Source organism: Muntiacus reevesi, chromosome X (assembly GCF_963930625.1).
Source record: "Muntiacus reevesi chromosome X, mMunRee1.1, whole genome shotgun sequence".
Lineage (NCBI taxonomy): Eukaryota > Metazoa > Chordata > Mammalia > Artiodactyla > Cervidae > Muntiacus > Muntiacus reevesi.
This window is the reverse complement of record NC_089271.1, coordinates 30,647,093-30,661,374: the sequence shown is the minus strand read 5'-3', so window position 1 is coordinate 30,661,374 and position 14,282 is coordinate 30,647,093. Positions and strand designations below refer to the sequence as shown.

The following is a 14,282-nucleotide window of genomic DNA, read 5'->3' as shown; positions in this document are numbered from 1 at the left end:
TATTATCTGGATTTGAAGAGTTGATGAGAGGCTTAGGGACTAGAAGGGCAAAAGTGGGTGTACTAGTTGGGGTTTGCATCTAAATGTCCTAAGCCAGGATTAAATAGCAAATTATTTTATTAGAGAAAACAGCTATGTGAAATGAAATATACAGGAAGCCTGAGAAGGTAGGATAATCATTAGACTAAAATGCAAGTCTGATCCAAAATGAAGGAAAAAAAGAGAAAAACTGGGTAGAAGTACCCCAATGTGTAGCCTGAGGAAGGGTCAACAAAGCTGTCAGGGAGACATTGAGCTCGAGTCAATCAGAGGAGCCCCAGGCCTCCTAAGAAAGGCTCTGCTTTAGTATCTCCATCACATTCAGTCCTTGGTGGGGAGCAGTTCATCGGAGGTTTGGCTTTTTCTCTCCAACATAGTGATGGATTTCTAAATGCAGCAGCTGAAGTCCTTAGTCGTTTAGGTCCCAGTTATAAAAGACTTGCACATTCTTCTGACCACCACAGTGGGTATTAGCAGCAATGGCCCTTAAAGACCTGAAAGCATAAAATTACTAGAAGAAAACCAGAAGAAAGCTTCTTGACATTACCCTGGGCAACTATTTTTTTGGATATGATGCCAAAATCACAGGCAACAGAAGTCTAAATAGACTTGTGGGATTGCATCAAATAAAAATGATTGTGCACAGCAAAGGGAAAAAAATCAACAGAATGAGAAGGCAGCTTTTGGAATGAGAGAAAGTATTTGCAGACGATGTATTTGATAAGGGGTTAAGATCCAAAATGTATAAGGAACTCATACAACTCAGTAGTAAAAATAATAATAGTAATAATTATCGGATTTTAAATTGGGCAGAGGACCTGAATAAGCATTTTTCCAAAGAAGACATCCAAATGACCAACAGCCCTATGAGAAGTACTCAACATCACTCATCATCAGGGAAATATAAATCAAAATCACAGTGAAAGTTACCCCACACCTGTTAGAATGGCTATTATCAAAAAGACAAGAGATTACAATTGTTCATGAGGCTATGGAGAAAAGGGAACCTCCGTTCACTGTTGGTAAGGAGGTTTCTCAAAAGATTAAAAGCAGAAATACCGTATAATCCAGAAATCTCTCTTCTGGGTTTATATCTAAAGGAAATGGAGTCAGGATCCTAAAGAGATATCTGTGCTCCCTTGTTCATTGCAGCATTATTCACAATGGCCAAGATATGGAAACACTTTAAATGTCCATCAGTGATGGGTGTAGAAAGAAATTGTGATATAGGTATATTTACATTGGATATTATTAATACTTAAGAAGGGGGAAATCCTGCCATGTTTGATAACATAGATGAACTTAGAAGACATTACACTAAGTGAAATAAGCCAAACATAGAATAGCAAATACTATGAAGTCTTACTTATATGTGAAATCTAAAAGCAGTTGAACTCTGAGAAACAGTAGAATGATGGTTGTCATGGGCTGAGGGTAAGGGAAGTGGGATGATGTTGGTCTTAGGCTACAAACTTCCAGTTATAAGATGAATAAGTTTTAGAGAGATAATGTAAAGCATAGAAATACTAATAATGTATACTTGAAATTTGCTAAGAGATTAGATCTTAGGTGTTTTCATCAAACACATGCACACAAAAGGTAAGTATGTGAAATGGTGGATATGTTAACTAGTTAGATCGTGGTGATCATTTCAAAATGTATACATATATCAAAATAAGTTTTATACTTCTATATACATTTTCTATTTGTCACATCTACCTAAATAAAGCTGAAAAAAATCTGAAAAATAGAGCTTAAAATTTATACACCAAAAAATTGTATAATTTAGACAAATAAGACCCAAGGACCAAGTGAGCTCTACTTCTTTTAGAACACTCCCTTTGATAACCTAAATTGGTTAGATATCTCTGCTGTGTGCTTTGATAACTCCTTGTGCCTTTCCTATCATAATACTCCCTCAGTTTATTATAATTGCTCATTTACTGCCTGTCCTCACTACTAGTTCATTTTTTACTTGAGAATAATAATTTTTCCTCCTTCACTGCTATATCCTTATGACTAGCTCAATGACTGGCATAACGTAAATACTTAAAAATATTCACTGAAACCCAAATTGGGGTACATTCTACAAAATGCCTGGCCCATGTTCTTCGAAACAGTTAGTGATAAGAAATTCAAAGAAAAGCAATGAATTATTTCAGTAAAGGTGACTAAAGAGATACATGAGGCTGGACCAGTAAATGAAAGGCAATTAAAGGAGTAATCTTTATATTATGAATAAAGAATGTAGATTAGATTATAGTACTAAAGCCACATTAAATTTCATGAATTAGAAATTAAGCTGAGATAATGTCAGAGAATGCACTTAAAAAAAAATGAACACTGTAGTATCAAAAAGACATACTATCTACAGATTATTCTCAAACGGTTCTGAAAACAAACATAATATTACATACACAGATACTATATATATATGTAATGTTAGAATGATAAATGATAAAATGTGGCAAAATATTAACAGTGAATGTGGGTGAAGGGTACACGTGAATTCTTTGACCATTCTTATGAATTTTCCATAAGTTTCAGATTATATAAAAGTAAAGTGAAGTGAAAGTGAAAGTCACGCAGTCATGTCTGACTCTTTGTGACCCCATGGACTATACAGTCCATGGAATTCTCCAGGCCAGAATACTGGAGTGGGTAGCCTTTCCCTTCTTCAGGGGATCTTCCTAATACAGGGATCGAACCCAGATCTCCCACGTTGCAGGTGAATTCTTTACCAGCTGAGCCACACACAGGAAGCCTATATAAAAGTAAAATGCTTTTTAAAAGGTACTTCTTGAATGAATGAAGGACAAAAGGCTAACTACAGTTAGAAGGTGCTTATGAAGAAGTTACCACCTGAGATGCTGGTAGAACATTCAGAGAAGTAGGGAAGTTCTGCCCAGCAGGAAAATATCCAAGTCAGTTTACAATGCACATGAGAAGAGAGGAAGTGGAGGACAATAAAGACAACTTTGAATTTGGCCCATCTATTTGCAGAGGCAGCCGAATGCAAGAATAGAAACCAGAATTAAGGTGCTCAGTGAGGCAGTTGAAAGCTAGACAGATGATTAGCATTCTCACAGGTAAATCTCTTTCGGTTACTAGAAAGACTACAATTTAGGACCCACCTGATTTAAATGCTGATTTTCTTACACACATAAAGGAATTCTATAAACTCTCTCACCTTGTCAATCTTTAATGTTAATTTTTTAAAGTTGTAAATAAGAGTCTAAGGTCTCCATTTTTACATAATATATAAGTTGGATTCATGCTTATTTCCTGAAAATGGCAACAACTGAAAATCACCATAGGCCTTTGTTCTAAGTTTAACTATGTGAAGATTGTTGGTTTTTGTAGAAAAATACTAAAAATATAACAAGTTTCTGGTTAAGGTCTTTGCTTAGAAATATAAATACTAAATATTCAACTACACATATAGAGTTTTCTATTGGAGTATTATTTAGGTAGAATTTTGTTTTAACGAATGCCATTACAAAGTGTAATTCTTTCTAAGAGTCTAAAATGACCTACTTTTGGTATGCATGGCTCCATTGTTTAGCTGCTTTTTCATAGGATTGCTATTTATAACCACTTCTCTCAACCCTGGGGAGACTTAGTAGGATTAACGACTTCTGATTCACTTTGTATTTGAAGATCTTTTTTTTTTTTTCCTCCATCTTTGCTCAGCTAGTGGATTCCATGTTGAATTCTCACCTCCAAGGGGTAAGCTGTTTTTAGCAAAGCCCAGTAGCTGGCTTATGACTCCTTAGAAATAGTATTGATTCCGGTCTTCCTTTGTGCTTGTTTCTTCCAGAATGATAGATCCATGTAGATGTGCTCAATTATCATGCTTAGGTACTGTTAAGCATGTAATAGTTTTAGTTTTATTCACTTAAGTTATAAGTATCTGTGCTCATATAAGAAAAATAAGCCTAATTAGCATTCTACTAGTTTAGTATGACAAATATAGACCACTAAACCCAGAATAAAGAATTTAAACAATGGAATACAACTGGAGGTCAAATGAGGATGAAGATTAGAGGAGAAAGAGAGTACCATCTGCTACCAGATGGGGGGCAGAAAAAGGAATTTGTAGATGGATATTTTGGAAGTGGGTAGTATGAGTAATGATTAGATCCAAAGTGTTCTCTCATCTGTGGGTAGCTCAGATGAAGGTCATTGTATTTGAGAATTTATAGGATTAGGAAACTAAGTTGTCAAGTCAAAGAAATTGTGATAGCAAATAGAGTACACTCAAAAGAAAACCAAATGAAAAGAAGAAATAGTTGTTCCTCCCATTGCATGCATGTGTCCTGTTTTTTAGCATGAAGATCTTTCAGTCACTGTTTGTATACTATCTTAACAGAAAACAATGTTAAATGAATGTCTTTTTCAAATCCTTCCCTTTATTTTTGGAAAGAAAATTAAAAAAAATTCCTATTCTGCTCTACTGTGAAACCACTGTTTAATTAGTATATTCAGTTCAGTTCAGTCCCTTAGTCATGTCCGATTCTTTGCCACCCCATGGACTGCAGCACACCAGGCTTCCCTGTCCATCACCAACTCCCGGAGCCTACTCAAACTCATGTCCATTGTGTCAGTGATGCCATCCAACCAACTAATCCTCTGTCATCCTCTTCTCCTCCCGCCTTCAATCTTTCCTATTAGCATTTCATAAATCCCATATATATAATACATATTCACACATTATTATTATTGTACAGTTTCTTTTTTGAAATGGACGTTTGTCTGTGTTGACCAGAAAGTGGGATAGAGCTATAATTTTCTTTTGAAATATTTTAGAAAGGCATAGTTTTATTGCAGTCGTGAATCTCCTTGGATTTTTAAGGAGGCTGCTTCAAAGGATGTCATTAATAATCTTCTCAGGTGCTTACAAAGTATGTGTCTGTCAGCAGAATTAGAGAATCACCCAACTAGAGAACAGGTTTCACAATACCCTGAGACCTATTTTGTTCATTAGAGAGGAAAATGGCTTGTTTTAAGTCTAAATTGACATGCTTGCTAATTTCATCAGTAAAAGCTGTTCATTGTGGTCAGGTTTAATTTAGAGCCTGGTAAGGTTCAGATTAGAGTTGATCAAGTTACTTCTACAACAGACTTCTTAAATGAACTTTGTAATCCTAAAAGAAAGGAAAAATCATAGCCATCCTTGGGGTTACGTACCCAGAATTTAAACACAAAGAATGGCCTGATTGTTTGAGGATGGGTTAATATGAAATCAAAGGAAAATGACAATAAAGATCATCTTTGCTATATAAAAATTTCCAAGTGTCAAAAAACACAAATTTTTACTTAAATTGCATAAATTATACCTAATGTATTCATTTACTACTATGTCCATAGACCTGAAACAGTGCCTAGCATTTGATATTTATAAAATGAAAGAATGAGTCAGTAAATAAGTGAATGTATGTAGTTTGCTAGCTCTGTGCATTTAGAGGGGAAGATTTGAATTTATGGTTTCTGGGTAAGTCTATTTTTCAAAAATCTATTATTGAATGTATTATACATTTAAGATTTAGGAATTCCAAAGTAACTTTTCAGCTTGCTGTGTCACAGATGACCAGAGTGTAACAGTCTAACCCTGGAAAACATCTTTCGTAAAATCTGTCTGTGACTATATGGTTCCTACTTTAGAATTTGTTCAGGACTCTCCAACTGACTTATGCCACTTACTTCAATAGCTGTCTTTGGCAATTTGTTCCATATTTCAAACACACTTTTGTGTAAAGAAACCATAAAAGTTAGAAACCTGAAAATTGGATTTTTCTTCTGAGTAATCGCAGCTTACAAATGTGGAAAATTTGTTAAAAGTTAACCCCTTCAATTTTTCAATACAGAGAGAGAAAAATGCTCAAAATAGATGGGCAATGTTTGGGTAAGTTCTTCCCATTATTTTGATAGCACTAAAAGCAATTGAGCTCAAATCACAGGCCTATTTCCTACCTCTTCATAAAAGAAACACTATAGAATGATCAAAATTTGGCCTTTCTAAATACAAAAGTCTTTAGAAAATCAGCACCAGTCAAAGGGCATAGTAGATAACTAATGTCCATGAACTTTACCATCTACCACATTTCACCTCTTGACTTTCATTGGCCTCATGTGGTAGTAGAAAGAGCATAAGATTTAAAACCATGAAGACTTCTGGCTTAGTTTTTCAGTGTGGTTATTAGGAGAATAAAAATGAGGAAACGTGTGTAAAACATCTGTCACATAGCAGTTTTAAAGTAATGCAAACCAATAAAATGTATTCAGTTTTAGTACAAGGACAAAGGAGATACCTTACTTTTTCCCAAACTTCTTTGAAAATATCACTGGGGTTTTGGCCCTTCGTGTAGAGAGAACAGATGACAGAGGCAATAAATGGACACTTGGGGGAAGGAGAACTTTGCTACCTATAAAGTATATATTGTATGGTCAGGCTACTCAAGATGGCTGTTCTCTTGCTCTCTACACGTCCCTGATTGACCAGTGCCTGCTTCACTTCTACCCTCTGCACGTGACTGACTTCCTATGTACAGTACCTGGCGCAGGCCCTGACTGGTGATCATGTTTATCAAAGAGACAGTGAGGTGCGTACCCTCTACTGGTTTCCCTGATAACTAATGATCCCATCTGATATCATTTCTCCTGTAACTAGTCATCCCTCCTCCCCTCCCCCCAATGAAGTGGGGGTGGGTACCCCCACTTGCTACCCACCCTCTGCTATACATGGTGGGATGTCACCCCAGGACCTTGCTTCAGACGTGTAAGCTCCCCCATCCATTAGACCACTGATGTCTCTGTCGCTGACTCTGGGCTCTTTTTTTCAGTCATGAAGTTGAGCAAGTGCAGGCTTTGTGGGTCTGTGAGGTGCAGCCCAACATATATATATATACATATATATGCTGCTAAGTCACTTCAGTCGTGTCCAACTCTGTGCGACCCCATAGACGGCAGCCCACCAGGCTCCGCCGCCATCCCTAGGATTCTCCAGGCAAGGACACTGGAGTGGGTTGCCATTTCCTTCTCCAATGCATGAAAGTGAAAAGTGAAAGTGAAGTCGCTCAGTTGTGTCCAACTCTTCGCGACCCCATGGACTGCAGTCTACCAGGCTCCTCCCATCCATGGAATTTTCCAGGCAAGAGTACTGGAGTGGGGTGTCATTGCATATATATATATATATATATATTCCTCTATACTGAGTTCTGATATATATGAGGAACTGATTTATATGGAGGAACTGATATATATATACTGATATATATGGAGGAACTCAGTTGGAATGTTATCTTTCATATATATGAAAGTGAAAGTCACTCAGTCGTTTCTGACTCTTTGAGACCCTATGAACTATACAGTCCATGGAACTCTCCAGGCCAGAATACTGGAATGGGTAGCCCTTCCCTTCTCCAGGGAATCTTCCCAACCCAGAGATTGAACCTAGGTCTCCTGCATTGCAGGTGGATTCTTTACCAGCTGGGCCACGAGAGAAGCCCATATATATATGGCTTCATTCTCTTTGGTACTTTTTTAAAAGCAGTATTAAATTCAGTTTTAATACAAGATACAAATACTAACTTCTAGTCTGATGCTTTCTAAGCTTGCCTGATCATGAGCATTAGAAAATTTGTTAAAAATGTTGATTTGCAGCCCTCCTCATCCCATCTAATTCATTCACTCTAAAGTGAGGCAAAAGAATCAGTTGAATCTTACTAGAGTCAATTTTGGGAAAAGATTAATTTAGTTCATCTACATCATCTTCTTATTTTATAGGTGAGAAATTTTAAGCACAAAGAAGTTAAATAAGTTCTCTCTCTTAAAACACTTCTCTGTCTTTTCGGTTTCTAAAATATACACCTCAATTTTGACACTGCACAACATGAGATTACAAGTATAAATAGCCATCAGTGTCTTAAATACATTTTTATAATTCAGAATTACATTGGTTACTCGTGGCACTCATATTGGTGTACGTAAACCCAGGAACACTGAAATGACTCCATCTAAGCTCTTAACTAGTGAAGCAAACTCATAATCAAGATTTTCACTTGAAATATTTTTGGTATCGAAAAATGAAACACATGTCTTGTTAAATTGCTCTCTGTAAAGCCTAACACATTAGAGATTTATATCTAATAACATCTTGTTTTATTTCTAAAAGTGCCTTGGTTGGTTTTTGAAAATTACCCATAAAAGGAATGAGCAGTGTTGGAGGAACTCAGTATTGTTCCATTTGTTCCTTCAGGCAACACTGCAGGACTTGGACCAGAGGCGCCCCCAGTTGGAAGAACTCATTACTGCTGCCCAGAATTTGAAAAACAAGACCAGCAATCAAGAGGCCAGGACCATCATTACTGATCGAAGTAAGTCTTTCTTTTAACAGGCATGTGAAACTTAAGGACAAGTGTATGAAAAGCTTTTATGATGACTTAAGTTCATACGCCTCCGTTACGTTTATAAAAATATTGCGACTAGTGTAACTAAGGTTTTTCAGTCCATAATGTTATCTTTCAATAATCAAATGCAATTCCAGGAAATAGATAAAAGATAAAATTTGTCAATTCAGATTTATGTCGTTGCAAAGCATGGAGTGGCAAGCATGGGTGTGGCAGAACATCCCCTCCTCCTCAGTTGTCATGTATCTGGGCTGGCATCCATGGAGATGCCATTCTCTCCCCATATCCTTGATTGTTGGTTCAAGCAGGTGGTTTCTTCCAGGACCGTTTTTTTCTTTCCTGTCTGCAGTGGCACTTTCAGATCTGGACGTCTCTCTGTGGCTCGGTTGCCCTCATTGTGTAATATCAGATATCTTTGTACCATTCTTCATGACACATTGCGGGGGAGGTAGTGGGAACTTTGAACGTTTCTTTAAGGTCTACCTGACTAGACATTGCACATGCTCTCTTTACACAGGATGCTTCAGAGCGACTGTGCATGGGGTCAGAAAGAGGGCTAGAGAGGAGATAGAGTAAAGGAAACGGTTCTCCATCATATTTTTCTCAAAGGCTTTTCTTAGAAAGAAGGCCAAGGTCACCGCAGCTAGTAAAATCTCTTGGATCTCCCTGGGTTTCCACCCTTCCTTCCCCCTGTCTTCCCTCCAGGGATACATACTGATACTAAATTTTCTTCCCCTGCAATATCCCCTTATGTCCCTCCCCACATCTGGAGGAGTGTTTTCTAGTTCAGGAGGAGGGAAAAACCTTTGTTTAATCATTCTTTTTTTCCTTCCAAAGCTTTTGTCTTACACCAGGCCTAGGCTTTTGAAACTTAAAAACCAAGTGTCTATGTCTTCATAATATACATTCTGTTGTGTCAACACTTCCCTAAGGAAGTAGAAAGCAGGGTGTCTGACTGCCTGTATGTTAGGGGAGGGGAAAGAGTAATGAGAATTGAAAGTTCTGGTTAATATTTTGAAAGAAATATTTAATATTCAGAAAATATTACTCATGTTTGCATTTATTAGGTAAATAGTGTTAATAGCTATTATTTTGTTGAATACCTCCCAGGTATCAGGCATTATATGAGGTGTGTCTGTGCATGTATAACATGTTTACAAAACCCTGTTGGCTAAATTTCATAATCCCCATTTTATAGATGAGGAAACGGTTTCAGAGAATGATTAATCAAATTGTTCATGCTAACAAAACAAGCAAAGAGCAGATCTTAGAATTTGCAAATGTCTCTTTCTGGCTTAGAAGTGTGTTCCTTTTAAAATGTTTACCACTTCTCATCTTGTTTTGGTTAATGACCTTAATCACTAGGACTAGGACTAAAGACTATTTCAATATGCAATTATGGATGTTTAGATTCACTTCCTGAAGACATTTCCTCTTTGAGTTGTAGTGAATATTAATTAAAATAGACTCTTCTTGATTTTGAAATTTTAACACTTTATTGTTGATCAAACAATGTATTTGGATATATGCTTGATATATTATTAGGTGCCAGTAGCCACTACAACAGGCCTCCCATGTGGCTCAGCAGTAAAGAATCCGCCTACCAAGCAGGTGATGGGGGTTCTATCCCTGGGTCAGAAAGATCACCTGGAGAAGGAAATGACAACTCACTCCAGTATTCTTGCCTGGGAAATCCTGAGGATAGAGGAGCCTGGTGGGCTTCCGTCCATGGGGTTGCAAAGAGTAAGATATGACTTAGGGATTAACCAGCAGCGGCAGCCACTACAGCAAGTAAAGTAAATCTTAGTAGTTTAGAACAGTAGAAGTTGTCTTTTTATTCTGGTATATTCCACAGTAAGCAACCCATAATAAAGTCATTCGGGGACCCAAGCCCCTTCTAACATAGAACATCAAAGTGTTATGTGTTTGATCGGGCAAGTGAGGAACCATTATTGACCTTTGGAATTTGCTATGAGCCATGCCTGGAAGTCATACACATTACTTTCTTCATAATCTGTTGGCTGGAACTTGTCACATGGCCACATCTAACTGCAAGGGAAACTGGAAAATATTATCCAACCTTGAGTCCAGGAAAAAGAGCAATTAATTTGGTAAGAAACTAGTCAGTCTTTTTCACAGCTAGTTTGAATAGGAAGAATGCACTTAAGTTCTATAATTATGTGTAATGTATAGGATGTCATTTCTATAACCAGCCATACAAGAGCAAAATTGCCTTGTAATGACCAACATAGATAGCTGTCCAACTGACAGAGTGTTCCTCCCTTATAGTGGAACCACGAGGCTTCCCTCACCAGACTGAGACACACAGGCCCAAAAGAGTGAATCTTAGTGAATGAGTTATGAGGCTGAGATCCCCACTACACAGTTAAGTACTCTGTTTCTTGCCTGAGAAATATGGAAATTTGGCTAAGATGTTTATGAAAATCTGAAAACACTATATAGAAAGTCATTTGTTATTTTCCTAATGAAAAATAACTTCATTTTTCTCCCTATAGGAAAATGACACTAATCTATTTTACCGTATCCATTTGACTTTGTCTAAACAGTTTCCATTTTCCCTTGCAATCTTTTTAAGATCTTGTATTGACGCTTTTTCATGATGTAGATTAACATTGAGTGACTGGAGGGCAGGTTTGTCTATCTCTGCTAATATCCAGTGATTTGAATAGTTCTGCTTTTCTAAGTTTTTGTCTTTTAGAAATGAATACTTTTATGAATATTTTCAACATAGTGGAAAGATTCCAACCCAAATGGTCCAATAAAGCATTTTCTTAAAAACAAGTGCCTGTTGAGACTTGCCATGTTGCTTACTAAGAGCCTAAACCAGAATCTTAGTTCTAAATATGCCTGGAGCCTCTATTACTGGTACCAGGATAATTCTGACAAGATATGTTTATCTAAACAATGTCATTTGCAGCCCTGCTATACTTCAGTTTATCTCTCCATTTGAAATCAATAAAATGGGATGGAAATTCAATACTCATAAAGTTTCAATCGTGTTCAAAATAGAATTTTTCTTGGTATAGATTTGGTTTTCAGGGAACGCGTAGAAATAAAATACTTGCTCATAAAAGTGTATTTTCTTATTTGAATATTTCACCATTCCCTTTTTATTACCCTGAAGCTTCTAGAAATACTTAAAAAGGAATCAGCTAAGTAAAGAAAAATATTCAATAAGTATATAATACTATATTGAAACATGCGACCCTCCTTGGTAAATCCCAGTTCATAACTTTGAACAGTTGGGGAAATCTATACAGAGTTATTACATTCTGTCAGGAGAAAAGTCCAGTAAAAAGCAATTCTTCTCTCCTGGTAATACCCATGCTAAAATCTCAAGTAATTGGGTCTGCATAATACTGGTCATGTTTCACTCTATAAAACTGTTTCCATGGTATCTGTTGTTTTCAGGTGATTATATTGATGGAAATCATGTCGTAATAATCAAGGTGAAAATGTAAATTTCATTCTAAGAGCAGTCAGGTGAAAAATTCCCCTCACTCTGTCTGATGTTCAAACTGTTCATTTTCCAAGACTCCTTTGGTTGCTGAATGTGTCAACCATTCCTGGTCATTTTCTTCTGCAGAAGCGATAGGTCAGGAGACCAAAAACAGATAAGAAGGATCTCAAATTTCTCCCTTGGAGGTTTCTGAATTATGCAAAACTTGTGTTCATATCTGTTACTACTGCAAATCTTAGTACCATAGTACCTCTCATAACAATGAGGAAGATAAGGAAAAAAAGAACTGCTCTTTTACTGTTCTATTTATTCTTCAAATAATATTGATGAACATGGTTTATCTGACATTTGTATTTTAGAACGTTGCTTTTATACTTCTCCCTCCATCACCCCCACCATTGCCATTTTAAAGATCTATGGCAGCGGTCCCCAACCTATGTGGTACCAGGGACCAGTTTCGTGGAAGACAGTTTTTCCACGGACATTGCTGGGTGGGATGGTTTCAGGATGATTCAAGTGCATTACATTTATTGTACTCTCTATTTCTATTATTATTATCTCAGGTCCACCTCAGATCATCAGACATTAGGTTCTGGAGGTTAGGGACCTGTGATCTATGGCAATAGCACATCCAGGTATTAAGGGCAAGCTGCCTGGACTGGCGACTTACTACCTTTGTGACCCTGAACAAACAACTAATCTCAGTAAACTATCTGATCTGTTTTCTCCTCTATAAAATAAGATTACTTCTGTCTACTTCAAGGTTAGGAGAATTAAATGAGGTATTACATGAAGAGCAGTTCAGTTCAGTTCAGTCGCTCAGTCGTGTCCAACTCTTTGCGACCCCACGAATCGCAGCACACCAGGCCTCCCTGTCCATCACCAACTCCTGAGTTTACTCAGACTCATGTCCATTGAGTCGGTGATGCCATCCAGCCATCTCATCCTCGTCCCCTTCTCCTCCTGCCCCCAATCCCTCCCAGCATCAGGGTCTTTTCCAATGAGTCAACTCTTCACATGAGGTGGCCAAAGTATTGGAGTTTCAGCTTCAGTATTACTCCTTCAAATGAACACCCAGGACTGATCTGCTTTAGGATGGACTGGTTGGATCTCCTTGCAGTCCAAGGGACTCTCAAGAATCTTCTCCAACACCACAGTTCAAAAGCATCAATTTTTCGGTGCTCAGCTTTCTTCACAGTCCAGCTCTCACATCCATACATGACCAATGGAAAAACCATACCCTTGACTAGACGGACTTTTGTTGCAAAGTAATGTCTCTGCTTTTTAGTATGCTGTCTAGGTTGGTCATAACTTTCCTTCCAAGGAGTAAGCATCTTTTAATTTCATGGCTGCAATCACCATCTGCAGTGATTTTGGAGCCCCCAAAAATAAAGTCAGCCACTGTTTCCACTGTCTCCCCATCTATTTCCCATGAAGTGATGGGACCAGATGCCATGATCTTAGTTTTCTGAATGTTGAGCTTTAAGCCAACTTGTTCACTCTCCTCTCCCACTTTCATCAAGAAGCTTTTTAGTTCTTCTTCACTTTCTGCCATAAGGGTGGTGTCATCTGATCTGAGGTTATTGATATGAAGAGCACTTAGATCCTAAGCATAGTAAGAGCTCAGTGAATGCTATCTCTTGTTTTAATTATAATCTGATCCAGATTATTTGAATGCTTAGGGGAAAACATTTAAATTATTTAATAAGCTCTTGCTCAGACAGTAAAGAGTCTGCCTGCAACACGGAGACCCAGGTTCCATCTCTGTGTCGAGATCACCTGGAAAAGGAAATAGCAATCCACTCCAGTATTCTTGCCTGGAAAATCCCATGGGTGGAAGAGTCTGCAGGCTACAGTCCGTGGGGCTGCAGAGTCAGACACTGAGCCCCTTCACTTTCTTTAGTAACTGTTTGATTTTTTCACTACCTTTCTGTTTAGAAAATGGAGAAAGAATTTTAGAAGATCAAAAGAAAGTTGCTTTAGAAAAGATGGAACAATATATATAAATAGAATTAGACAAATATTTGAGAAAACCTTTATGTGAGTGATAATACAAAAAGCAAGGTAATTTATGTAAGCTATTTCAATATTTGCTCTAACCTTAGGAGGTGGGTTTTATTATAGTGATAGAAAACTGAAGCTCAGAGAGCTTTAGTAACATGCCTACGGTCCTAGTAAGATGTCATGTGAGGGACTAGGATTTAAACTGATGCATATATAATTCTGAAACCTAAGGCACATCAAATAGTAAAGGCTTGCTAGTCAAAAATACAAAGAAATATTTACTTGAGAACTTACAATATTAGGAGTAACCTCAGTTTTCTATAATCTGTATATAGTGTTTTACTTCTCCC

The 14,282-nt window shown here is 37.4% G+C and overlaps 1 protein-coding gene across 2 annotated transcripts in view; it reads left to right on the top strand.

Annotated features, from left to right (window-relative positions):
- Positions 1–14,282, top strand: part of DMD (dystrophin) — a 2,163,935-nt gene that overhangs the window by 1,518,101 nt on the left and 631,552 nt on the right. For both annotated transcript variants that reach the window (XM_065915496.1, XM_065915495.1), the window contains one exon: positions 8,297–8,414. In XM_065915496.1, the coding sequence (XP_065771568.1) occupies positions 8,297–8,414 (118 nt within the window). The remainder of the gene's footprint in view (positions 1–8,296; positions 8,415–14,282) is intronic.